The sequence below is a fragment of the Daucus carota genome, chromosome 4 (genome assembly GCF_001625215.2).
Source record: "Daucus carota subsp. sativus chromosome 4, DH1 v3.0, whole genome shotgun sequence".
Taxonomy (NCBI): Eukaryota; Viridiplantae; Streptophyta; class Magnoliopsida; order Apiales; family Apiaceae; genus Daucus; species Daucus carota.
In genome coordinates this window covers 41,989,730-42,016,811 of record NC_030384.2, presented here as the reverse complement: position 1 = coordinate 42,016,811, position 27,082 = coordinate 41,989,730, and the positions used below count along the sequence as shown (strand labels likewise).

Sequence of the window (27,082 nt, the reverse complement as noted above, 5' to 3'; positions counted from 1 at the left end):
ATACAAGCAAAGGAAGCAGCAGGCCAGCAGGCCTTGTGTGAATCCACGTCGATACGCAGCTGATTATTGGGTGCGCATTACACCTCCAATCGTCACCATATCCGATAATTAATTAATTTTACTTCTGTTTCTCCTTTCATGCAATCTCTTTGTTTATTTATTTATTTATTTATTACATATGCATCGATTATTTTATTACGTTTATATATAGAGATGTGTTGATAAACTCTTTGCTCAGCTCGCTCGGTTTGTCCGTTTGCTCTTGGTAATTTACGATTCACGTGAAGTTCAAGTGATCATGTTTTGTTGCTTCCTGGGATCGAACCTCTTCGCTTTCGCAACTAAGTTGGAGCAGATTCTGATATTGTCTTGTTCTGTTTATTACTCGCCTAGCTTTCTCCTTTGTTGAAATCATTTTGTTGTTGAGTCGGCAACTATGTGATCGAGTTTCGGTTTATATTGCGGATGAATTAACATGGATGACACGGAGAGTTGCAGTAGCAGAGCTGTGGATTCAGCGCCCACGCAGATTCGAAAGCGGAAGCAGAAGTTCGAGGTTTATCACGAGGTTCTTCGGCGTCTCAAGGAGTCGGAGAATGAAGAGGCGAGCCAGCCGGGTTTTGATGATGAGCTTTGGTCTCATTTCAATCGCCTCCCCACTAGGTACTATGTGTTTGTTTAATTGTGTGTGTTTTTTATTGGAAACTTGGTTGTTTTTGTTATTGTTTGCTTAAATGAACTTTATGACATGGACTAGTTACCTAGTTTGCTAGTGGTTTCATGTGTTTTTAGTTCTTTAAGTAGCTTCACTTTGACTCTCCCTACTATAATGTTTCACTATTGTCCTATATTTTTGGTATTGTTTTATTTCTTGGTATTTAAGAACAGTAGTTCATGCAAAAGTGTACGGACTTTCGAAAGCTGGATTAGTTTAGGTTGTAATACTACAATTGAACCTCGATTAAGTAATGTTTTTTTTAGCCCCAACATAATGCAGATAGTGTATTTTTATTCTCGGTAAAGTAATATTTTGTATGCGTAAACTGTAGTGGGAAATTCTCGTCTATATATGTGTGTTGTTTAATTGCAGGTATGCGCTGGATGTGAATGTTGAGAGAGCAGAAGATGTTCTTGTGCACAAGAAACTATTGCATGTAGCGCATGACCCTGCCACTAGAATTGCGTTGGCTGTTCGACTTGTGCAGGTGAATTGTATTAGATGTTTTGAGAAATTACTACATACTGACATTAAACCCTTAATTGTTGGTTGCTGATCATTAATAATGATAGCTTGCATGGCTACTCTTGCTAACATAGGTTGAAATATTCGTACTTAGTGCTGATAGACTTTGTGATTGACTTGTGTTTGTTTTTTTCATGGGATTTCTATTTTTAACAAATTTCAATCAAATAGATTTGTGCCTCTTTAATGCAGTTCACAAAAAAGAATGTTCAGATAGAAGATGTATATTCTTAAATTTACTAAAATGGATTGTAAATGAGTAGCAGCCATTCAGCCATCCTGTTTCTTAAAAGAGTATCTTAAATTTGCAAATGCATCAACACCGATTTAATTATTACAGTAATAAATTTGGAGGACTAAGCTAGAGAGTTAAGCTTTGGCTTCTTGCACTTAGTCAACAAGGAAGCATTAATTTAAACCTAATCCTGTTAAATCCTCCATACAGAGCTAAACAACTGAGCAGCTCGAATTTTCAGTTTTGAACCCTAACCTGCTATATGTAGGAAGCTCCACAAATAATCCTGATAAGAAGTGATGCAAGATGCTGCATCAGAACTAGTCAGTTTTAATGTCAAGCTTGTAACGGCCAAGTCATTGGGCTATAGAATCAATAAGGACGCCGTAAATTTGTTGTTTTGTCCATATTGGAAAGAAAATAATATCTATTGGTGAATATTCTGTTCAATTCCTCGGGTTATGCTATGCATAATCCTCCACTCTGTCCATAAAACGCTTATTCTCTTACTTCTTTTCCTCATATATCAGAGATGGAATATTATAAGAATTATAGTTTTCTTTGTCGAGATTAAGTTATTAAGTTTTCCCTGATTTTCCTGTTTATAAACATAGCTATACAGATACTCGTTGGGGAAGCATTTCCAGTGAAAATGGTAAGTGTTGAGGTCTATTCCATTGTCTTAATAAGAGTGCTGTATGTGGCGGACACCTAAAATTTACAGGAGAGCAGAGTCATCAGTTCAATATGAATGACTACTAGTAATAAATATGAATGTATTTAATATATATGAAACTCCTAGAGCCCACTGTTTTCGAGTTGAAATTATAGTTTGTGAAAGAATCAAATAGCCATAACTTGGCTGTGGAATTGTGTTATTAGCTTACGATTTACGATTTTAGTCTGGCAGTTGCCTCCTTTAAACCCTACATAAGTGGGCTGATCTGGGACTCTGAGTTATAGTAAGATTAGCATAATCATGCTCTAGATCTGTACGAAAATTATTTTCCCCTGACCGAGTTGCATAAAGATGTTTGTTTTGGTTCGATTAAGACACTGATATGTATGCCAGTCAGCGTAGAAGTGGTTATTCACACTTTTGCATTTAATTGTGCAAGACAAATTTCGCTGTCCACATGAGTACCATACGATATGTGTATATGCTCTAATATGACTTTTTTTTGCACGTATATCATCAGAGTTCCTGCTTCTGTTTTTTAGTGGAGCATATGAAGATTTATAATCAACTTAACTGTATATAGTTTGAATATACATCTTTTTGATCTTGGTAAAAAAAATTCTTAATTGCAAGTAATAATCATCTATCTTGCTGTGATTATCTTTTCCCAACATCTCCCATGTGGCTTTGCTTCAACTAAGGCGTTATAATTAACAGGGTGAGGATAGATAGTTTTTCAAGCCTTGATAGTTTCCAGAAATACTGGTTATAAAGGTCTCAGTACACTAGTACAGTTCGGCACCGGTTAATACAGCCGTAGGATGCTCATTTTAGTATAAATGAATAAACACTTCGGGTATACATTCTTTTTGTCAAATTTCTACTTTTTCTGGTTGATTGTATGCTTGCTATTGGATGATGTCTGATTAATATTATCCTCTGAAGGCCCCGTTGTCTGAAGAAAATTCCGTCGAATCCCTGCACTCAACCCTTACGGAAAAGGGGGATCCTCAAAGTTCCTCTTACACAGTCAGGCAAAGGCATGTCATACGACCGAACTCCTACCATTTACTAGCAAAGTCAGAGACATCATGATGAGTTCATGTGACTTATTTTCGGTATTTGTTTGTCTTCGTGATTTTCAGTGTTCATCCACCTCCTGCATTTGGTTCATCACCAAGTCTTGAACTTGCAGTTGAAGCCAGGATATCGCTGATTCCAGACGGAAGCAGCACTATGAGTGCCAACCTCAAGATATTTCGGTAAATTCTCGTGAAAGGTTTGCGACGAGTTGAACTTATTTCAGTTACTTTTCACGTGAACTATTGGCCATTCATTAATGTACTATTTTTAGATAATCGATGCTGTCCAAGTATGTTTCAGTAAATATTCTCAAGCTTAAACCCTTGTCCCATTTAGCATTATTATCAAAAATTTCCTACCAGGCAAAAACATCTTGAGTCTATGAAGAGAATAAATAACTAGAGGTGCAAAGGCAAGTACACACTGGTGCTATAAAAAACGATAAGTACCGCATATGTACCAGTATGCACTGGTAAAAGTAAGTGGAAAAACACTTCTGCTAATTTAGAAATTAAAAAATAATAATAACAGTGAATTTGTTGTTACTATAGTTTCGTACATGGTAATTTGTTAATTATGAATATTGTTATAGTTAGACTACCAAAATATATCTGAAGTTTTACCATCAATATTTCAACTTTTTTCTATTTTTCAGGCCTCGGCATGAAATAACTATTTCAACAACTGACAAGCCAAAGCTTCTTAGCCAGGTAGCAAATTTTTTTACATACATGAATTTTTCTTCGCCTTAATGTAAAAAGTATTATGAAGTAAATCTGGAATAAGGTCTAATTGATGGTGATTACCGGTTATTGTGATCTATATCATCTATAGGGCTGGCAGATTATTAATACTTTGAGGTCTCTCTGGTTTCTTTTCATATTCTTTTTCTTTTCTGTTAATTGGTATAGTCTCAAGGTTTTACGCTTTTACTGAAACTGCTCACAAATTAATTATAATGCTCTTATCATGGTCACAATATCTTAGGTGCTTCACTTCCAACTGAAAATAACATTTAACATAGGAAGTATTTTCTAATTTTATAAACGTCCTGGTTGTCCCGTACTCCTGGACCTGGTGCATAACTCTTATTCAGACTGTTATTAGCCCCCCCCCCCGAGTCATGGATGTCAAAAGGTTCTAACTTCTAATCGAGTCATAGATCAGTATATTTACTAGGTACTTTCTCAATGAGTTAGTTTTTAGATATTCTTAATTTTCCAGCTGACTTCCCTACTCTCTGAGATCGGGCTGGATATTAAAGAAGCTCACGCTTTTTCAACAACAGATGGTTACTCTTTGGATGTTTTTGTTGTTGATGGTTGGGCATTTGAGGTACTGAGCTGTTCCTTATACTGTACATACTGAATTTTTTCTTGGATGAAGTATATGCGGAATATGTGAATGTTGCAGTATGTGTTACACCACCAATTTAGTTAGGGGACTTACTAGTTACTAGCTGTATCATCATTATACTCCCCATTATCTAGCACAGGATTTTGTATGAGAGGATTAAGCAGGGATCTGAGTTATTGTTTTAATAAGTATCTCAAGGATTTATCTGATATGTAAAGAAATATATTGACAGGTTAACACAGGATTGGTTTCCTTTCTTTTATTCTTCTTCATGATATCAATCAATCTCCAAGCCATTAGACCTTTACGTGTTAGGAGACTCTAAATCATTTATAGTGTCAATATGCCAAACATATATGTCTGCTTATTTAAACCACAAACTTGATAATCCATAAATATTGGCAACTTGGAAAAGCATCACAAACTTTATATGAAAGATTGAGTGAACACTTTGTAAAGTAGCGAAGCACAATGGATTAAAATTGTTAAACTTTGTTAACAAGCAATTATATTATATGGAATTGTTATACATCTATACTATGTTATGATTCACATATCTATATGCCCTTTCTTTTCTTTTCTTGTGTTGAAGACTTAAAGTTCTGAATCCTACTAATTATTGTGGAAAATATAGTATACGTGATAATGTAGATCCAGATGAGAACAAAATTTAATTATCTCAACTGTTTTTTCCGCTACTTACCTTTATTTACTTTGTTATATATATCTGATGACTTACATAACTTCAATTATGTATATATCTTATGTAGCAGCTACCTATATCGAATATGTTGATCCTCTTTTCAGTCCGCCTTAGGCTTGTATAGTATTATAATTGGTCAGATAGAATTTTTCCTGAATGTAACTTCATGAATATGATGAAAAACTATATGATTCTTGCTACATTTATTCAACTGTTTGTCTCATCTGTTCCCCAAAATTTTCAGGAAAGTGATCATCTTAAAAGTGTACTGGAAAAGGAGATTCCAAAGATTGAGGTACCTCTGTCTGATGATCCTTGTTCGTTGTACCTCTTGCGCGTACACATTCACATATTTAATTATATCTGGATATCCTGTATTTACTGTAGATGAAATCATGGTCCACTAACCATACATCTTCTGCTGAGTTGGGGAATTCTGATGACATGCTTATGCCAGACCAAGTGAGCATACCCAAAGATGGGATTGACGTGTGGGAAATTGATTCAAAGCAATTAAGATTTGAACAAAAAATTGCAGCTGGGTCATTTGGGGAGTTGTAAGCTTCCTTGAACTGTTTTCTTGATTTTAAAGTATCTGATCTTAAATATTTGCTTCATATATATGATTATAATCATTATTTGTTTCATCTATAAGATTATAATCGTAAATTGTTGACTGGTACAGATATAAAGGTACATTACATGGTCAGGACGTGGCTATTAAATGCATCAAGGCTGAGTATATAAGTGCGGGTGTCCAGAAAGAGTTTGCTCAGGAAGTTTATATTTTGAGGTTAGTTGCATCACGTGCCTGCATTCCTGGTTGCACCTCATTCAACTTTTGTCTTCGAGAAATAAATCACATGATATGCATTCTTGAATCGAAGTGCAATTACATCTATTAATAATTGTAACAAAACATGTGCAGACACCATTGTCGGAATTCATCATGCCCATAAGAGTGACTTCATTAAAAAACTGAGATTTCTCTCCTTAGTTAATGTCAGTGATATTAATATGCCTAATGTTGGAGGGTTGTATATATTTGTACATGTAATTAGTAGAGGTGCACAGCTTCTGCCGGAATTATATATATATATAATATATCTAAGCAGCATAGTCAAGATGGGGCCCCCAAATGGTCACAATTTAGACAGTCGCTGGTATTAGGTAAATCTGTTGCTTCCTCCTTGCTATAATGTTTTTGTTTATCACGACGTTCAGTATATCCCTTGAAGTGGAATAATCACAACATATAGAGGTAGCGTAGTTTCTGACTTCTTGGTCATCCAAGAGATACTAGCTGATGTTGATTGTGCTCTTGCTTGCTAGCAAATTTACATTTACATACGATGATATGCCTATAAAATAATTAAAAAAATTTGATACAAAATATTATTGCTGACATGCCAGAATATCTAATACCTCTGGACAGAGTGGTAGGACCATGTGCTCTTGATTTACTCTGTACCTTTGCCCTGTCTGTCCATGATAAATCCGTTATTTGCAGAAAGGTCCGACACAAGAATGTTGTGCAATTTATTGGTGCTTGTACAAGATCCCCAAGTCTCTGTATAGTGACTGGTAGTTGTCAAACCACTTTACTTTGTTTCAATATCTTCTGACTTGTAATTTAGATGATTTTGCTTCATTCATTTTACTTCCTGTATACCAAATTAGAATTTATGTCTGGCGGAAGCGTGTACGACTTTCTGCATAAGCAAAAGGGATTCTTCAAGCTCCCAGCCATACTCAAAGTAGCGATAGATGTTTCGAAAGGGATGAACTATTTGCATCAAAACAATATAGTACATCGGGACCTTAAGGCTGCCAATCTTCTGATGGATGAACATGAAGTAAGAAGTTTCAGCTATTGTCTATCCATCTTAAGTTTATCATATGTTATTCTCCATAATTGGTGTTTTCCCTGAACTTTTCTAATGATATTATTGTTGTCTGTGTTCTTCACATTGCATCAGCCAAGTCTTGTAAACTAAACATCCATAATGCTGAGCATATAGTTTTATCCTTTAGTGCCAGACTGCCAGTCATGGATCTTATATATATGTTAACTTATTGCATACATGTCCAGAATGATTTGATCACTACTCAAATAGTTGGGTACAAAAGTTCCCACTTGGAGTGTTGCGTATAGAGAAGCCTATCACATTCGTAAAACCAGTTGGATGAATTAATTGTCGCAAGGTTTTAGAATATAATTATTTGCATTCATAGATAAAAGCTGCGACATATATACCTCAAATGCCACTTATAACTTGTAGTCCCTCTATTTAAAATTTATTGTTATCCTCTCCTTTGCATATCCTGAGTATTTGAGAACCAGTTCTTGTGGTAATTAGAACTGAGGCCAAATTTAATTGTAGAAGGGTTGGTACTATAGGGTTTCTCTCTGATCTTCAGCCCAAATGAATCTGCACTTTCTACATCTTACTTAAAATAAGATTTTCATATCAATTATACTAAAAAATCTTAAACTGAATTAGATTTGGCATGTAACTTCCTGATGCTTGCATTCTAAGTATACTTCAGCACTGTACTCATTTTGCCAGTACTTAGCAGATTCACGATCCTTTGTCTTTCCATGTTCTGAGATATAGTTTATTAAGAATGATTCATGGGTCATATATGATATATATCTGATGTATGATGTTTTCATCCTACAGGTTGTTAAGGTTGCTGACTTTGGTGTTGCTAGAGTGCAAACTCAGTCTGGAGTGATGACTGCAGAGACTGGAACATACCGCTGGATGGCTCCCGAGGTCCGTATCTTTTGTCCTTTTCATATCTGTCAAATTACTGATTTTGTTTCTTTCTTAAATTGCAATAAGAACACTTCATTGAAATAACATGTTACTTAATTTACTTCAAATTGCAACACACTACTTCCTAGCAAACTATCTACATTTCATGACTTCATGTAGCACTACCAGCCCTGGTACAAAATGCAATAAAAAATCATAAGCTTGATTTATTCATCGTAATCTTGACTCTGACTTCTTCTGTTGTTATACTGGGTAGGTTATTGAACATAGGCCATATGATCATAAGGCTGACATTTTCAGTTTCGGGATCGTGCTGTGGGAGCTGCTGACAGGAAAGGTTGTATATTTTATTGAAAAGCATTGCATCTTGTATTTTCCTGCCCTGCAGTCTCTTATATATACGAAACTATAGTCTTCCGGATGCTAATCATCATCTAATCTGGCTAATCATCTAGGTTCCTTATGAGAATTTGACGCCACTTCAGGCAGCCGTTGGAGTAGTGCAGAAGGTCATCTGCCTATAACTTGGCAGACTAAACACCTCATATTGATAATTGAACCCCTTGGTTATATTCATTTACTGTAGGTCACACTTAAGACCACTTGACGATCTAATTAATGTGTTGGCACTTGTTGTAGGGTATGAGGCCTATTATACCACAGCAAACTCATCCATTAATTGTCGAATTGCTTGAGAAATGCTGGCAGCAAGACCCTTTTTTGCGGCCAGAGTTTTCAGAGATTATAGATATCTTGCAGCATATAGCAAAGACGGTAATGTAAACAAAACCTTTATTCCAACTTCCAAGTATGTAGCTCTGTGTCTGCATTCAACTGATATGATCACATATGGTACTTGAAATAGGTAGGAGAAGAAGAGAAACCCGTCAAGAGAAGGAATCGTGTAGGAGAGTACTCTCAGCTCAGACAAGGGTGCTCAGTGAAAAGTGAAGAGAACTAGTGCAACGTCCGATGTCTGTGCACTGGTAAGGTAAAGGGGTACATTGTATAAATGGTTGCCGCGTTCATGTCTGATAAGTGAATGTGATCTGTTGAACAGAAAATGTTATAGTTGCTTTAAGTTTGATCTTTAGAACCTTAAAGTTGGACAGAGCACTAACCAACGTTGGTGCAACCGCCCCCCCAGAGAAGCAAGGTGAAAATACTTCGGTTTAAGAGTAGTGTCGTTGAAAAGTGCCGGAAAATATATGTTGTAGCAAAAATCAGCTAATTTATTCGATATTTTTATTTTGAAAATATAATATTATAAAATAATATTTTGGGCGAGATTTGATAGTAAAATTTGTAGCAGCAGTATTCCTCGGAAGCTGAAAAACATTTTTTTTCAAAAATACTGAGAACATGTTTTTTCTAAAAACAATAATTTTTTCGAAAATAATTTTTAAATTTATCATATAATTTTTCATTTACTTTTAAGCAAAAATAATTTTGTCTGCCACAATACCAAAGGAGCCTCACTCCTAGCTCATGCTTAAAGAATCATTTGAAATTGAATTCTGAACACACATTCATGCCAAGTAAAGATAAAATGTTAAAAATAAAATCAAGATTAAACCCAATTTTTTGCATAACTTGATCGCCGTTAATATTTTAGAACTTGAAAATAATTAAAATATTCTTTTTCTGGGGTTCAAAACCTCAAAATACCGAAAAATGAGGACGGGTCAGAATTTGATAAAATGAAAACAGATCAGATTGTGAGAAATAGGCGTGTTATTATTACTACTTGCTGTGTTTATGTATCTAAAGAAATGTACAATTAGCTTTTATGATATTCATTTACACGCAGCTATAATGTGTGTATCATTTTACAGGACCTCACTCGGAAGTTCCTTAAGTTCCTTGATGCTTCTCCACTATTCTTTTCTTCGAAAAGGTGAAGACATGCATGTTCTACATGATTTCTCTTTTAAAGACCGTAGCATGCATGTTTTATCAGTATCTAGTATAAAATAAGTATTAATTATATATGAGCTTAATTGAAATAATTTGGTTTTGAAAATTTTATAAATTTTTGAAATTCGAATATTTTGTATATGAGTTATTCATAAATACTAATTGGGAGTTAGTTTTGAATTCAACTTAATTTAATAGGTTTTCAAAACGCATATTTCCGGAAGTAATAAGAAAAACTCTAGTATGTATGAACATGCAATAACTAATATATAATAAAAATAGAAGGAAGTAACATAATCTAAGTTTATAAAATATTAAAACCAATGACACGCAATAAAATTGATGTATAATAAAAATGGTCTCTTTGGCGTGTTCAATAATAATTTTCATTAAATTATATATTTTGTTTAATAAAGAGTGCATACAAAACTGTAATTATTAATAAGTTTGTAGTTAATAAAAATGTAATTATTAGAACGTATATATTTGAATCAGCACTAAAAGAACCCGTAAAAAGTAACATATATATCATCTATGAAGCAAAGTGAGCGAAACGAAACATCCTGGACAATGAGGCGTATAAAATGTCAAAAAGAAAACGACACACCGGCACCAAATCTCTGCTCTCGTCGACCGTGACTTGACGCTGAGTGTTTGTCTAGCAAATTGCGCTAACAAACATTATTTGCATAGTGTATACGGATGTTATAATGAAGGAACGTATTTCATTTTACGTGTACGTATTTGCATGGTCCAGTAAGTAGTCATGACATTTTTAGGACATGGGCGGATACTCTGATAGAAACGGCTGAATCGTTACGAGAATTCAAGGATCATGATTCGTGCGTATAATGGACGCTGTGTGCACTGTGCACTCAGAGTGTTCCTCCCCTGAACGTTTTAAATGATTTTGGAGTAAGATAGGGAGCCGTTTGGCCAAGTTTATAAAAAGTGATTCTTTGCTTATAGTAAAAAAGTGGAGCAGAGGTCAGAAGCAAATAAGTTAATAAAGTGTTTGTAAATAAGCAGAAGCGATGAGAGAGAAATTAGCATTATCAGCTTCTTAAAAATATTTTTATTTTTTTACACAAATGGATTAAGAAAAGCAGAAGCAGAAGTTGCTTCGGGTTCTCAGGCACTATATGTATTTCTTTCTTTTCTTCGGTGTCCCCACTTTGTTTTCGGACTGCAATACACATGTTACACCGCTCCTAAATTCGCAGTGCTATAAGCAGGCGTTTAAGAGCAACTCCAATGCAATGATATACTTGGTTCTATTGCTATATTATAGCATCAAAAGTAAAAAAACTCAACTCCAAAGGGATGCTATATTTGGATGCATCCATGCCTAGATGCATCCTTGGTTCTATATTTGAAACCAAGGATGGATCCATCCATGTTGCCACATCATCAATAACTAGAAATTGAAAACTAGTTATGAGTTAATGAGTTAGGTAAAAGTTAATGAGTTGGTTCTATATAGAAGTTAGGTAAAAGTTAATGAGTTGGTTAAATTTGAAACTAGTTATAGAACTTGGCATTGGAGTGCAAGTTTTATTTTAGCACCAAAAAACACTTTTTGGTGCTATATTATAGCAATAGCAATAGATATATAGCATCTAGCATTGGACTTGCTCTAACGGAATGCGATCGCATTGAATATGGTCCAACTTGTGTACAAACATCGTGGCTGCCTCTTAGTTGTTTTCCACTTTTTTATAGGCACAAGGTCCAGCAAACAGTAGACACGTACATACCAAAATGGAAAATTCTAGCCCATCACCAAAATGATTCATTTTTTACTCTTACCAGAGACGCATGTGAACTCATCTGAACCGGAGATTCAAACTCTATATATCTACTCCCTCCGTCCCACAATACATGTCTCTTTTGAAAAAATTACGCATATTAAGAAAGCATTGATTAGATAAAATTTTCTCACCTCTACCCCTAATAAATGCATGAATGTAGACTCTTATTCAACCTACATTAATTGTTATACAACTTTCAAGAAGGGTAATTTTGAAATATTTGCAATATATTTGCATTGGAAACTAAAAGTAGACATGTATTGTGGGACAAATTTTTTTTCCAAAAGAGACATGTATTGTGGGACGGAGGGAGTATATGGTTAAATGGATATCCCCAAATCCAGCTAAGTATCTCAAAACAAAATTTAACACTCCATCGTTCAGTTTAGTTTATTATTTTGATCGAATTGAACGGCTCTATAATGAAAATAATTTATATTCTATTATAATAATTATTATTTAAAAATTATGATCATAAACAATATTCAGTATATTATAAGGTTCAAATTTTTAACTCAAAAAAACATCAAAGAATAAATTTATGTTTGAGATTAAAATTTGATCAATAAATTTCAAAAAATATGATAAAAAAATATTAAATAAATTTCAATATGAACGAAGATAGGCCATAACCCATAACCATTAACCCATCGCGATCATGTTACCAAAATTATTGTACCCCGCAAATAATTAAAAAAAGAAAAAGAAGTTGATAGGCAATTGAAACAAGTCAAACAAAAACAAACCAGTCCCATTAATTAAACAAGTTTAAACACAGGGAAGCGAACACCTGTCAGCGACCTTAACCTAAACAAAAACATTATTCTCGCGGCCCCGTACTTTTTACCATCTCTGTCTGAGAACTAAACACTCCTCTACCAAATTTAAAAACACATCTCCATCGGCGTTAATGGCGCTGCCCCATTCGCGATTCCCAATGCCAGCTCACCCCTTCTAGCTTCTTTTCACCCGCTCCCCAAGATAAACAAGTTTTATCCTGCTGATTCATCTTCTTTCACTCGTTAAACTATTCCCGTAAACACCTTCGCATTAAAAAAAACAGTCGTATAAATACAAGTGTTCGATGGAGATGTTGAGAAAATCTTTTAAATCGCCCGGTGATTCACACGCTCAGCGGCCTCAATCTGAAGAAGAGCGTCAAATCTTGTTGGAGCAGCAAGAAAGCACCATGGCAGCGAAGCAAGGTGTTAGTAGTGGTAATAATAATAATAATAATGAAGTTGTTGTGAAAATCTCCGGCCAGAGTAGCCCGGAAGCTGAACTGACTTCGAAAGTCTCCGGCCAGTCGCCGGCGAACAAGATGTGGAGAGACAGTAGCTACGATTTCACGAACGATACTTCTAGTGACTTCGACTTCCACACGGAGTCTCCGGCTTCTCAGCCCTCGCCATTGTCGAGAATCGTTGAGAGCCCTACTCATCAGCAAGCTAGGGCTCCATTCAATGAGAATCTTCGGCGGCGGTCCGGGCTAGGCGGTGGTAATGGTAATGGTAACGGTAATAATTCTGATGAGGTTGTGACTTGTAGTTCGAATTCTTCGTTTCGAAGGAAATCGAGTTTGCTGAGGATGAAGACGAAGTCGAGGCTGATGGATCCGCCGGAGATGGATGGGAGGTCTCAGAGAGTGGTGAAGTCTGGTGTAATTGGGAAAGGAAGTGAGTTGGATGAGGATGATCCGTTTCTTGAAGATGATTTGCCTGAGGAGTACAAGAGGATGAAGTTTAGTAAGTGGAGTGTGCTTCAGTTTTTCAGTTTGATTTTGATTATTGCTGCTTTAGTTTGTAGTCTTACGATTAATTTTTTCAAGAAAAAGCACTTGTTTGGGCTTGAGTTGTGGAAATGGTATTTGATGGTGTTGGTTTTGATATGTGGGAGGTTGGTTTCAGGGTGGGGGATTAGGGTGGTTGTGTTTTTTGTGGAGAGGAATTTCATGTTGCGGAAAAGGGTTTTGTATTTTGTGTATGGGTTGAGGAGTGCGGTTCAGAATTGTATTTGGTTGGCGCTGGTTTTGATTGCTTGGCAGTTAATTTTTGATAAGAGAGTTGAGAAGGCGACGGATAGGAAGGTTTTGCCTTATGTCACTAGAATTTGGGTGTGTTTGTTAGTGGGTACTTTGGTGTGGCTTGTGAAGACGCTTCTTGTTAAGGTTCTTGCTTCGTCGTTTCATGTGAGCACATTTTTTGATCGGATTCAGGAGTCTTTGTTTAATCAGTATGTGATTCAGACGTTGTCAGGGCAGCCATTAGTTGAGATCCAACAAGAGAAGGAAGAGGAGGAGAGAGTCATGGTTGAGGTAGAGAAGTTTCAGAGTGCTGGGGCTTCTATGCCTGCTGAGCTTAAGGCAACTATTTTTCCAAAGAGTGGGAAAGTGATTGGTACTGCTGCAAACACACCCCGGAAGAGCTCTGTAGCTGGGAAGAGTCCTGGTATTTCGACTAATTTCAATAAGAAGGATGATGAGGCTATTACAATTGATCACTTGCATAGACTGAATCAGAAGAATATATCAGCTTGGAACATGAAAAGATTGATGAATATTATTCGCAAAGGGACACTATCAACTTTAGATGAGCAATTACAGGCCTCGACTGGTGAGGATGAATCCGAAGTGCAGATCACAAATGAATATCAGGCAAAAGTTGCAGCTAAGAAAATATTCTCCAATGTGGCTAAACCGGGCTCCAAGTAAATTTTTAATTCTTTGTCCATGACCATGGCATATGTGTTTGTATAGACTATCAATCTTAAGGCTTTATTACAAGCAGATGAAAAAACATAGTGCCTGGAATGGTGCACTACTCGTGTGACTAAAAACTGAATTTAGTTACTGGGTCATGTGCTCCACGAGTTAAAGCAAAAACTTACTGATCTTCACCTGGATATCTGACTAAGATTTAAATTAACATTTACTTTATGCATCTGAATTCTAATTTAACATAAGTTTGTTCGCTTGTTTTCAGGTACATCCATGAGGAAGATTTGATGCGGTTTATGCAAGAAGATGAAGCATCAAAAACTATTCGTCTATTTGAAGGAGCGAGTGAAGGCAAAGGAATAAGCAGGAGAGCTCTAAAGAATTGGGTGGTAAATATACATCTCATGATTACCCATATTTATGGTCACATATTAGTGTCAACATTTTTGCAAATGTATTTGTTTAGAAGATTGTCTAGTTGCGTTGGTGAATTGTGACTTGTGAGATAATAACAATTTAGATCTGATATGGGGCAATTTTAACATTAGAACTATCGTTGCTAGAAGTAATATCTTGACATCTTTACATGATTGATAGTTACCTGCTGTTTGATTAAACAGAGACTTGGGCCAAGTTGAACAAATCTACTTTCTCAACCCAGATAGCTAGTAACATGAAACTGATTATAGGATTGATTTGTCTCCATGTTTTGGATCTCTGCAGGTTAATGCGTTCAGGGAGCGAAGAGCTCTTGCATTGTCACTCAACGATACTAAAACGGCAGTAAACAAACTCCATCAGATGTTGAACATCTTTGTAGGAATCATGGTGGTGGTTATTTGGCTTCTTATACTTAAAGTTGCAACAACCCATTTCTTTGTCTTTATCAGCTCCCAGCTTCTTTTGGTTGTCTTTGTGTTTGGAAATACATGCAAAACAACATTTGAGGCAATCATCTTCTTATTTGTGATGCATCCTTTTGATGTCGGTGATCGTTGTGAAGTGGACGGTGTTCAGGTAATGTGATGATAAGCAGTATCTATACTTGTATTACAGAACATGGTTTAGATGTTTGAGGTCGCAACTTATTTCCCTCTCTGATTTTATTTAGATGGTTGTTGAAGAGATGAATATATTGACTACAATATTTTTGAGGTATGATAACCAGAAGATCATGTATCCAAACAGCGTCTTAGCTACCAAACCCATAAGTAACTTTTACCGAAGTCCAGATATGGGAGATGCTATTGATTTTTGTATCCACATTTCAACTCCAGTAGAAAAGGTTGCTACAATGAAAGAAAGGATCACGAGGTATATGATCTCTTTTAGTTCTGCATTTGTATACTGATATACACTGTATCAAATTCTTTATTTGTTATGGCGACTTCATTTGCAGGTATATAGAGAACAGGACCGATCACTGGTATCCAGCTCCATTGATTGTTCTTCGGGACTTGGATGACATGAACAGGCTGAAGATATCAATATGGCTCTCACACCGAATGAACTTCCAGGACATGGGTGAACGGTGGGTAAGGAGAGCCTTACTGGTTGAAGAGATGATCAAAGTCTGCAGAGAGCTTGATATTGAATATCGTATGCTACCTGTTGATGTCAATGTCCGCAATATGCCAGCTGTGACCTCCACCAGAGTTCCTTCCAATTGGTTAGCTTGTGGCAATTGATGAAGATGCATACAGATTTAGAAGTAAAACAACATATTATGTACCCCTTTTCCATGCACCGCCAGCAGAGGCAAAGAAAGGAGGCCTACCAGATGAGCAAATAAGGAAACATCGCGTAATTGAGAAGTTATGTTGTTTCAACTGAGAATGGATGGTTAAATGCTGACCTATATTTGAAAACTTGTAGTAAAAGAACTATAATGTAAATACAAGGTAGCTGGTAGAAGAGTTGGACACTTATTTAGTGCTTCCTGTATGGAACTGGGCATTCTAGTGTGGCAGCTGCTTATGGCTCCTCTTGATCATAACCATAAGTGTCGATCCTCTTGATGTTCACTGAATTTGTTTATTTCGATTTGTGGCCGTGACTTCTTAAGTTCTGATGCCTAAAGCCGGTCCCGGCAGGCTTTCTTTTCTGCTATTTGAGGAGGCTCTTCAAGAACACCAGTAACTTGAAATAAGTAGGTTCTCAAGAGATGCGCCTTCTCAGTTGCCCACCATTATAAACTGGTCAGATGCAAAATGTATGATTTACGAATCATTATTTAAAAAACAAACACGACATTAAGAGATATACTTAAAAAAGAAATTATAAGTGCAAGGAGATCTACTTCTACTTATATATATAGTAACCCAAGTGTCAAGCCTCCCTCCTGAGCAAATAAATTACCTAGCTCCGAGTCTGAGCCTAACTCCGAACCTAACTCCTCTTCATAAATATAAAAAAGATGTTAATCATTAGAATCGAACCCAAGACCTCTCAAATGCAAATACACCACTCACACCACTTCAACTACACAATCAATTAGTTTGTTATTCAAAAAGCATTAACTACATACATTAAAACTTACTAAACTTATTCAAATTACTTTTTATTTAAACTTATGAATTCAGAATTACACGTGTAACTAAACTTTTTTTAAAAAAATATTATAGATATAAGAATAGTGAGAAAGACATCAAATTTGATACTAAAAAATATATCTCAATAATATAATTTTGATGATATATGAATTTGAAATATTATAACTTGTGATATGACGATAAATTTCGGGAAATTCTATATTGTTGCTCAAAATTCAACCAAATGAATATAAAACGCGTTTATGAGACCTGCTAAAAAGAATTGAATTATGAATTTTACTTGGTTAAAATAAAATAACACATAGAAATAAGTTATGTATATTAGAGTTTTAAAAATATAATTTTAATATGTCATCCATCAATATATAACATACCAGTTAAACAAAATGATTCAAATTACAATTAAACTAATCAATCATTTACTAATCAAACTAAAAAAATATAATTAATTCTGAACCGGATAATCCAACGTGATACGGTGAAAACTAATATCTGATTAAACGGGACTACAACAAGAATATTTTTTCCATAATCCAGAGAATATCGAACAACACCTGATATGATCTTTAACAACTGATATGATCTTTAACAATTGAACATGATATATAACATTGCTCACCCCAAAGAAATACGAGTATCAAAAATATTTAAAAATGTGAGTTTGCACAAATATAAAAAGTAACTACACGACTAATTAAACTAAATATTTCATGTTTTTATGAATTTCATGGGGCCTAACTCATATCTACACTCTTTTTGTTATTTGAAATTCCAGAAAATCATTTTGAGATCTGGTTTATAACAATTACATGACAAATCATTAAAAGTCTTAATCAACAAGCTCAGACAACTAATGATAAAAAATTAAAATTTTATAACAGGACAATATTATAACATTGTATCAAAGTAATCATCTAATGTTTTAAATTAACAATAAAAATCTAAGACATTGAAGTGCTATATAATTGATATGAAAATTAAAAGGGTAAGCCACATCAAACGTGTTGGAATTTTTTGGGTACAATTATAAAGTTAGTAGTTCGATAGATGCTTTTATGATAAATTAAGGTATGAGTATTTTTACATATAACATATGTTTTAATTTCTATTTATACAAACTGTGTGCAACGTATGCTAAAAAGAATGTGTTGATGATCCGCTCATCATGTATCACTTAACCATTACACAAACGTACACTCAAAAAAGAAGAAATAAATGTAAGACAACGCGGACCACACATCTTCATCTAATCATGATTTAGCATATCGTAATTCACATACAAAATCAAGTTATCATCAAAATCATGGTTATATTAGATGAAATAATTTAATATTTTCAACAATAAATTACAGATACTTTTAATGAGGTATAATATATTTAAAATCTAAAAGTTTCAGTATTAATTTCGAATATAATTTTGAACGTAGATAATATGATAATGGTCTCTATATCCTAACGAATTTGAATATAAAAATATCAGTTCAAATGTAGTTTTTTATCCATAATTTTTTTAAAAAAAATATATACCCTTCGCCCCATTTTAAGTGACCATATTTGAGTTTCACGGAATTTAAGAAAAAGGTAGTAAAAAAAGAGTAAATTTAGTTGGAAAGTGGGTAATGTGGTGGAAAATATCAAAATTTAATAATAAATTTGAGATAGTGGAAGTAAGCAGTGAGTGTAATAGTGTTTATTAATAAAAAAAGAGTATAAAATAGAGAAGTGGTGGGTGTAACAATGAAAAGTAGTATTCAAAAATAGTAAGTATAATAAGTTTATTATTTTAAAGATGTCCCAAAAAAATAAGGGTCATATAAAATGGGACGGAGGAAATAGTACTTATTATTACTACTAATGCTATAAGGTTGCAAATATTGCATTTTTCATATTTACACATTTTGTCAAAAAATAAAACGTAACAGTTACGCTCGAAACAATATGATGACATATGATATTATTTAAAACACAATACAAACTCAAGGCCAGTACAAGGACAATATGATGATACAAAACACAGTAAAAACTAGAGGCCCGTGCCTCGCACGGGCTTTTATGCTAGTTTACAAATGAAATCATGACTCACGTTTCTATATATTTTGTCACACATATACCAGGGAACCTCAGTGAATGAATACAAATTTAAAAACATATATACTTGAGAAGATTATTTAATTACTGAAGGAGTATTTATATATTAGTAATTAGTAATTTTAAAATATAACTTCATATCATTTATATGTAATATGTTATTGTTTCTTTTTACATGTTTCTTTTTTTAAATAATCATCGCAAAATATTTTTTGAATGTTACATACTTGAGAAGATTATTTAATTATTGAAAGAGTATTTATTTACTAATAATTTTAAACATATTTTCATATCTTTTATATGTTATTTCATCTTACATGTCTTTTTTCAAAATTATTAGAAAATATTTGTCCTCTTTTTTCAAAATAATTTTTTTTTTTTAAATATTACCCTTGAACTACGATTTCTAAATTCTAATGCTTACTCACAAATCAATTTGATTCCGGTGGGAGTATCTGCTAATATTACTCCCAATTTGAAGCATATTCACCACCTTTTAAAATACATATATTAAGTTCTATGGAGTACATAAAAATATTGGAGTATTGGAGTACAAATCATAATTTTTTAGTTTGATCCTATATAATATCTATGATTATCCAAATTTTGATATAATCTATCATTTATAAGTTGTCTTGCACATAATTGTCAATTAATCATTAATATATTTCAACTTTAACAAGTATTAAGATTATTGTTCTGCTTATTAGTTATATTGCAGAACGAGTCCTATAATTTATAAAAATAATTATTCTACCATTTGATCACGATGTTTATGTTGCAGAACATAATGTGCATATTATTATTATTATCATCAGTGAAAAAGACTATGTAGTCTTTGCTGCAAGAGAATACAGTATAGCCTGGTTCTGTAAAACTAAAACGAGTGAGCATCCCGCCGTAAGACTGTATACAGAGCATAGGATGGCCAACACCGCCGCAACGACGGACCCTCTCAACGGTCACGACAAGTCTGTAACTGACTCTCTCCCCGCCGGCAACGACTTGAAGCTTTTAATTGACGCCGTCCGTTCCTTGCCTCACCCGGCTCTCAAACATCTTTTATCGCTCAAGGTTCATCCATTCACCAATTCATCTCTCTCTCTCTCTCTCTCTCTCTCTTCCCTGTCTTTATCATTATTTCAAATTCATTTAAATTCTCACGCATCAATAGCTTGCTATAAAATCGCTATAATTTAATCCAGTATTGAAACTAATCTAATTAACGCTATCTCTCTTGCGCACATATTTTATCCACTTTAGAATTTTTTTGCTATATAATAAACTTTACACTGTTTTTTGCTTTCTTCTCGGTATTAACTCATCAGTTTGATCATGAAAATGCGTGGTATTTGATGCTGTACATGAGTGTGTGTTAATTTGAAGTCCAATTAGGTTAAATATCCGTCAAGAGTTTTACCTTCAGCTACTGTGATATGTATAGTCATAAACGGAAGTGTTTGGATTTTATTTCTATTGTTTTAATGTAGGTGTGCGTTCGGTGCATCTTCCGGATATTTCTTGTACACGAGTGTTTATATTCTTGTGCTAAGCTCTCTCCGTCACTGTTATATTCTAATATTGAAAACGGATCGGAGTCGGAAGGGGAATTGAATATCAATGAGGATTATGTCTGTAGAATTTGTTTAGGTATCTTACAGTTTGTGTACTATGACCAACAAAATGTGTTGGTGAAAAGTGATTCTGCCAGGGACTTTGCTTTGATGATTGCTGATGCTGTAAAGAAAGAAGGCCATCTTGTTGATAGTTTTTCTCTTGAAGTCTCCCTACCGCCACTCATCTCTGAAAATGAAAATTTAGTTTGGTGAGTTGTCTTTTGAGTTTTCCTTGTATTCTTGATTTTATTATCCAGGATAGCAACTCTAGGAGTTTTTAATATAAATAAGTTTATTAGGACATATCATGTCTATAACTACACTAACTTAGAACCAGTTTGGTACAAGATCCTGCAAGCAGTTAAGTGAAATGGCGGCTTATAACGACATTGAAATTCTTAGTGTCAGTGGAGTAGTTTCAACATGTGTGCTAGTCATAGTTCATCTGAGTGTGCATTAGGTATGGACTATAAAACTTAGTCATGTCTTTCTTTTCTTCTTATTTCATAGTCTTAGAAAAACCCATTTCGACCCTGGTACTTGGAGACTTAAAGTCCACTCTTTACAATTTTTAGTCCTCTTAAGTATTTATGATTTTGTGTTCTCTCATTAGAGAATTTTAATTAGAGAATAAATTAAGCATTTAGCCATTGCCACATTATTTCAGGTCCATTATTAAAAAGAAGTACCACTCTGAAGAATGGTATCAAAAAATTGTTAAATCTGAACTCATATCAACAAAAGATGTCTTCAAACTGTCTTTGACAAGTCCTCTTGAATCGCTAATGGTAATCTGTATCATGTTCTTTCCTTATTTCTTTGATTATTTTTTTTTTCTTGAAAAAATTCTGTCTGAAAAGCATAATTTCAAATTTTTCTGTTCTAAAATGATAGGTAGCAGTATTATTGGCTGGCTATTTCCTAAATAAAAGTTTGTGTTGTGCAGGGTGTTAAATCTGGTCTGAGCTCTTTCCGAATTCGTTTGACCTACACTAATCTTGATGCTTCAAAGAACGGAAAGAGTACTGCTGAGAAAATTCAGTGTAATAAGAGAAGGAAAACAGGCACGTCTATTCTAGTTCTATCTTTCTATGCATCAAATTATGTTGTTAACTTACGCTCTTGAGTAGGAATGTATTTGGCTTATAGGTGCTCAAATGTATTTGCTGAAAATGTATCAAGGAAATCCACCCATTGACTCTAATCCATATACGATACTTACACCTTTAAACCATATACTCCATGCCATTATTTGTGGGATAAATGGATAATAGGTATATATTTTTTGTTCACAGTACTAGTTTATTGTATTGTTGCTCTAAAATTTTCTTGATAATATAATCTGGAGAAATGCAGCATACAAAAACAATGCAAGCTTGATGGCTAATACAATAAAGTAAAGAAATTAAAATCTGATGTATATTTGCACTTTCTAGCTTATTGTAATAGCAGCCATAAGAGCTTGAATATATACGATATATGTTACTTTTAAGTATATAAATTTTGTAATATGTTCTTTTTCGCGCTGTGTTTATTCTGTGGTGCAACCTTGTTTACCAACAACTTTTAATGTTCAATCAACTGTTCGTAATGGAAAGGTGCAGATGGAGTGGACTCCAATTCTATAGTGCCTACTGCTGACACTGAAAATTCAAATGTAGGCGCCAGTGAAGAACATGGGTCCCTGGAAAGTTTTCCTGCTAAAGGGTTGGAAAATCATGAAAATCCTGATTGCCATTTGGAGAAGGTACTCTCACATTTTTAATTTATAGTTCTAGTTTTGACACCGCTATACCCTTGATAGAGTACTTTTTTGTCATGTATCTTAAATGTTGAATTTTAGTGTATCCCAAGCCTTCTAGCTCGGCATCTATTATTATTTTAACAAGGTAAATCGATTTGATGGTGCTTTTTATCTGTTGACGTTTTTTGTTTTAGGTCAACCAACCATGTCACCTGACATTTGCTTGCTCTAGGGCTCCTATGTACATTGGAGGGAGATACTTGAAGGTATGGTGACCTGTTCAAAATTCTAATTTAGTATGGCTATAAGTGGAATAACTTCCGAGTTCCGACATTTCCTGATATCAAGCATCCATGATTTGTCTAATGCTGTTAAAGCTGTCGCATGTAAAAGGATCGTTTTAGACGAAAAAGGTGTTACAGAATTATTTAACTACTATCAATTCTACAAAATGTTCTGAGGTTGGAAAATAGGAATCCTCTATGTTTATGTAGTCAATGAATGTTACAAATAAGAATTTATGAAACTTTGTGTCACATTTTCTTTAGTGATTAAGACATTTAATTTGCACCTTTATAGTAGAATCTGATATAATACATGCTGGACAATGTCAGTAATGTGATAAACATATTTTTGGATGTGTACTAAACAATGGAGAAGTTTATACTTTGGTTATAGTTAGAGACCAAGACCTTCTTACAAGTGATATGATATTGATTTATAAAACTCTTAATTGGGTATATGATGTAGGACAACACTTGTATATACATATAGTGTGGAGATTTGAACCGTAGAGGCTAGAACAAATCTCTACCCCAAGTATAATCCCCAAATTGAATAACAATCAATACTTAGTGATAAAAATCTATATATTACTGAAATTGATGAGTAAAATATGTGATAAGATATTTGTTTTATTAGCAATGCATATAACTTTCAACTGGTCGCACATAGTTCATTTAATGGGGCAACGAATAGGTACGAAATTAGCGGGGTGAGATAGTGATGGTGACATTGCAATATGTCGCAAGTTTAAGAGGGGGAGTTAGTAAGGACACTGTTCCACATTGCAATATGTGGAACGTGCTGATAAGTTATCAGCATGTCAGACTAAAATATAATTCTAAGGACAACAACAAATGATGTAAGCTTGTTGACCTCAAATTGTTTCTGTTTTAGGCAAGTGATTTTGGACTGTGGTGTCAAAGCCCGACCTGGACGGAATTGCTTGAGCCTCAGCCAAGGATTGTTGGGTCATTAAATTTGCCTTAACACAATTTACAAGACTAAATGCATGTTACAATAGTCTCTTGCACCTAATAGTAGAAAAAAAGTCTCTCACACTTTACATTGGCTTGTGGTGGTTTGTTAAAAGAAAATATGAATTTAAGGAATGTGTAAAAGAGGCCATGTGTATTATGTACCAGACATAGACTGTTTATTTGTGGGCAGATACTACCTAGTATGTGTTGATGTTTCTGTTGATTAGTGCATCTAGAGGCACAATGATACCATATCTCATGATTGAAAGCTAAGGCTTAATATCCGGTGTTTTGAGGTGTTTCCTTTGGAATGTAGTTACAAGCTCAGAAACTTTTGACAAGAATAATATTGTATATATAAAGTTTTGAAGTCTGGCCACTTCATGTTTTATTTAAATCTTGATTGGACTCATTAGGCATTGGTTGGTAAATTCGCATGGCTTTGCTTGATATAATCAACAAATATTTTTGTACCCCAAGTACATCATGATGTGGGCATGTACAAGCTTCAGGAGTTTTCTTACATATATCAAGTTGTGTAACTGCATATTCTGACATTAAATTAAATAGTACATTTTTTTACCATCTTAGGTCTACTTTTCAGTTGATATAATGATATTCATTTCCAATGCAGTACTCACGAAATGTAAGCCAGAGTCGATGGATAATTGATGATGAGAGGATGGGAGAAGCATCTGTTGAAGTACAGTGGTTTTATTAGCTGATTATGTTGTGTTTATTTTTGAAGTAGGTTTTGGACATATAAATAATTCAACTTGGATTCTTTGTAGGAAATTATAGGTGGCAATATCCTTCCTACGTGCCTGGGTGACGGTTACAAATTTCATGCAGCTGGCAGAGAGGATATTGATGTATAGAATGTAGCTTGTATATGCATGTTACTACAAAATTTTACTTCTGAGCTGACCATTGATTTACTTCTTCAGGTCCGGATGTTGGGTTCAGGTAGGCCTTTCCTGATCGAGATTCAAAATGCACGGCTGGCCCCTTCTGATGTATCTATATGTGAAATAGAAAGTAGAATAAATTGCCATGAGAGTAGACATGTGAGTTGTCTTGCACATTCACTTCCTTTTTTTCTTGCCAGGACTCCTTTTTCATTTAAGCCTTTAACACATTGCCGCAACCAGGTTATGGTGAAAAATCTCAAGGTCCTAGGTAGTGAAGCATGGAACTTGATGCGTGAAGGAGAAGCAGAAAAGCAGGTGAGATTCAGTTTTTCATAGTTAGTAGTTTGGCTGCACATAGTTCTAGTGGTATTGTAACTCAGGATATAGGCATATTTCTATCCCGTGCATTTCATGCAGAAACAATATGTTGCTCTAGTCTGGATTTCTCGCGTTCTCAAGGATGATGATTTGGAGACTATATCATCATTCAAAGACATGGTTAGATACTTCTTATTCTTAACACCCTTTATATGTTGGGTATTGCTGCTGTGCTGACCTCTAATTTACAGTTTAAAGAGTGGCTTTATCTTGTTCTCTTTTTTTATGTACAATTCATCTTGTGCATACAACGGTTATGCTTGCAATCAGATTGTGGAATTTTTCCGGGAATTCATTGATTTTTTTATGTGAAATTTCCAAATCTTTAATATTGTTTTCTTGCTTACCTAAGTTGCCATAATGAGAAATTTTCATGGGTTTGTAATTTTGTGTGCTCTTTTATTAGATTTTCATGTTATTATAATCATTTTTAGTACACTTTTTTCTTCTTTATTCTCCAGAAATTGTTGCAGAAGACGCCCGTAAGGGTTCTCCACCGTCGAAGTCCACTAGAGCGTGAAAAGATTATACATTGGTAATATGATTTACACCTCTGCAGTTCCGGTTACTTAGTTAGATATATGGATTATTAATATTAAATGCCTATTTGGAACAATTTTTTAAAACCAGGATGAAAATTGAGAAAATTGCTGCAAGTTCTCAGTATTTCCTCTTGCATCTTTGTACCCAGGTACAATCTATACCTTCTCTTTCATTTTACATCCGGTTGCCGATTAATGCACGCCTATTATACCACCAGGCTGCAAAAATTGTTTCCCTTGGTATAAATATATTTTCTTTAGTATAAAATATATATATCAAATTTCTGAATATTCTGTTGGATAGAAAAACGAGGTTTTCTTTTATAAACTATAAAGATGTAAAGCAATGTTCTAATGACAACTATTGCCTGCTTTCCTCTCATGTATCCTATTATTTCCTCCATTCCCCACTGTTATGACTGACTAGTATTTGAGGAAGTTTAGTATGGGGATTGAGAAATGAATACTCTAGCTTAGAGGGATGAAAATGACCTTTTTCACGGACTCTAGGACAGTTAAAGAAAAACTAAAATCTGGTATCTGGTAAAAATATTCTTCAGACTGAAAATTGTATTTTGATGCAGGCCGGGACATATATTAAGGAATTTGTTCACGGAGATCTTGGACGCACTTATCCTAGGTATGGACCAGTTTAGTGTAGTATATTATTCTCCTTCGTACAATTGATGTACAGTAAATGTGTCTCGCAACAGTTTTGGCATTTTCTTATATGGATCCAGTTTGGAATTTGGAAGTGTAACGATTCTGGCTTTCTTCACTCATAATAGATGTGCAGTTTTTTTATCGTTTACAGCATGTTCTCGCAAGTCTTTCACATAATGCTTTTCTAGTTTGTAGAATTGAGAACAACTTTTTACTTTCAATTGTTTCAGCATCGGTTCACTTCTGGGGTGCAGAGCTGAGATACTGCAACTTGATGTCACAGATGTAAAAATGGATTGCTTTCTAGCGGAGAAAATCCAGTAGTCTTTCGCTGGAAATGCCATCTACAGTTAGGCAAATTTAACTAAAGACAATCAGAGAAGAGGCTATAGTAATTGTTAATTTGATTATTTGAATATGGCAATTTTGGCGCACACAAACTGAACTTCAATGACATGACCAAGGGAAAATGCCAAAACGGGGCAGTTGGAAATTTTGAATAATTCCTTCATCATTTATTACACTTTTAACCTGCAGGACAAGTAGCTAGTTTTGCATTGAAATTGGTTTGGAGAAGCTACTTAATACCCACCTCTGGGCTCTGGCATTGCATAAATGAGTCCATCATAATACTTCCGGTTGTGTTTCAACTCGTTACTTGTTTGGATAATTCTGTGACACTCACCTTTGTCGCTGCGTGTATATTCTTTAGTATCTCTCAAGTATTGGCCTTATGTTCTCTAGAGATAAGTGACCGTTTAGCTAACTTTATTTTTCAGAAATAAGAACTTACTTAGCAA

General features: G+C 34.6%; 3 protein-coding genes across 5 annotated transcripts; all 3 read left to right on the top strand.

The window, feature by feature from the left end:
• Window positions 1-142: 142 nt before the first annotated feature.
• Window positions 143-9,369, top strand: LOC108215533 (serine/threonine-protein kinase STY46-like). Its single transcript, XM_017388013.2, has 16 exons — window positions 143-663; window positions 1,091-1,205; window positions 3,103-3,197; window positions 3,303-3,419; window positions 3,896-3,950; window positions 4,465-4,575; window positions 5,544-5,594; window positions 5,687-5,856; window positions 5,985-6,092; window positions 6,810-6,883; window positions 6,980-7,155; window positions 7,984-8,079; window positions 8,339-8,419; window positions 8,538-8,591; window positions 8,722-8,856; window positions 8,948-9,369. Exons 1-16 carry the CDS (start codon window positions 476-478, stop codon window positions 9,041-9,043), a joined length of 1,722 nt encoding a protein of 573 aa, XP_017243502.1. The 5' UTR covers window positions 143-475; the 3' UTR covers window positions 9,044-9,369.
• A 3,272-nt stretch (window positions 9,370-12,641) lies between these two features.
• LOC108219260 (mechanosensitive ion channel protein 6) lies at window positions 12,642-16,550 on the top strand. Its single transcript, XM_017392613.2, has 5 exons — window positions 12,642-14,516; window positions 14,792-14,915; window positions 15,250-15,543; window positions 15,638-15,840; window positions 15,926-16,550. Exons 1-5 carry the CDS (start codon window positions 12,895-12,897, stop codon window positions 16,212-16,214), a joined length of 2,532 nt encoding a protein of 843 aa, XP_017248102.2. The 5' UTR covers window positions 12,642-12,894; the 3' UTR covers window positions 16,215-16,550.
• Window positions 16,551-20,002: 3,452 nt separating this feature from the next.
• Window positions 20,003-26,867, top strand: LOC108215920 (uncharacterized). 3 transcript variants are annotated; one of them, XM_017388550.2, is made up of 15 exons: window positions 20,003-20,240; window positions 20,657-20,991; window positions 21,450-21,570; window positions 21,729-21,846; window positions 22,444-22,529; window positions 22,721-22,792; window positions 24,423-24,491; window positions 24,580-24,660; window positions 24,736-24,855; window positions 24,940-25,014; window positions 25,117-25,197; window positions 25,539-25,612; window positions 25,708-25,768; window positions 26,204-26,259; window positions 26,513-26,867. In XM_017388550.2, exons 1-15 carry the CDS (start codon window positions 20,091-20,093, stop codon window positions 26,604-26,606), a joined length of 1,593 nt encoding a protein of 530 aa, XP_017244039.1. In that variant the 5' UTR covers window positions 20,003-20,090; the 3' UTR covers window positions 26,607-26,867. The 3 variants fall into 3 exon arrangements, with proteins under 3 accessions (XP_017244039.1, XP_017244038.1, XP_017244037.1); XM_017388549.2 differs by having other exon boundaries at window positions 22,387-22,529; XM_017388548.2 differs by having other exon boundaries at window positions 22,381-22,529.
• Window positions 26,868-27,082: the final 215 nt, after the last annotated feature.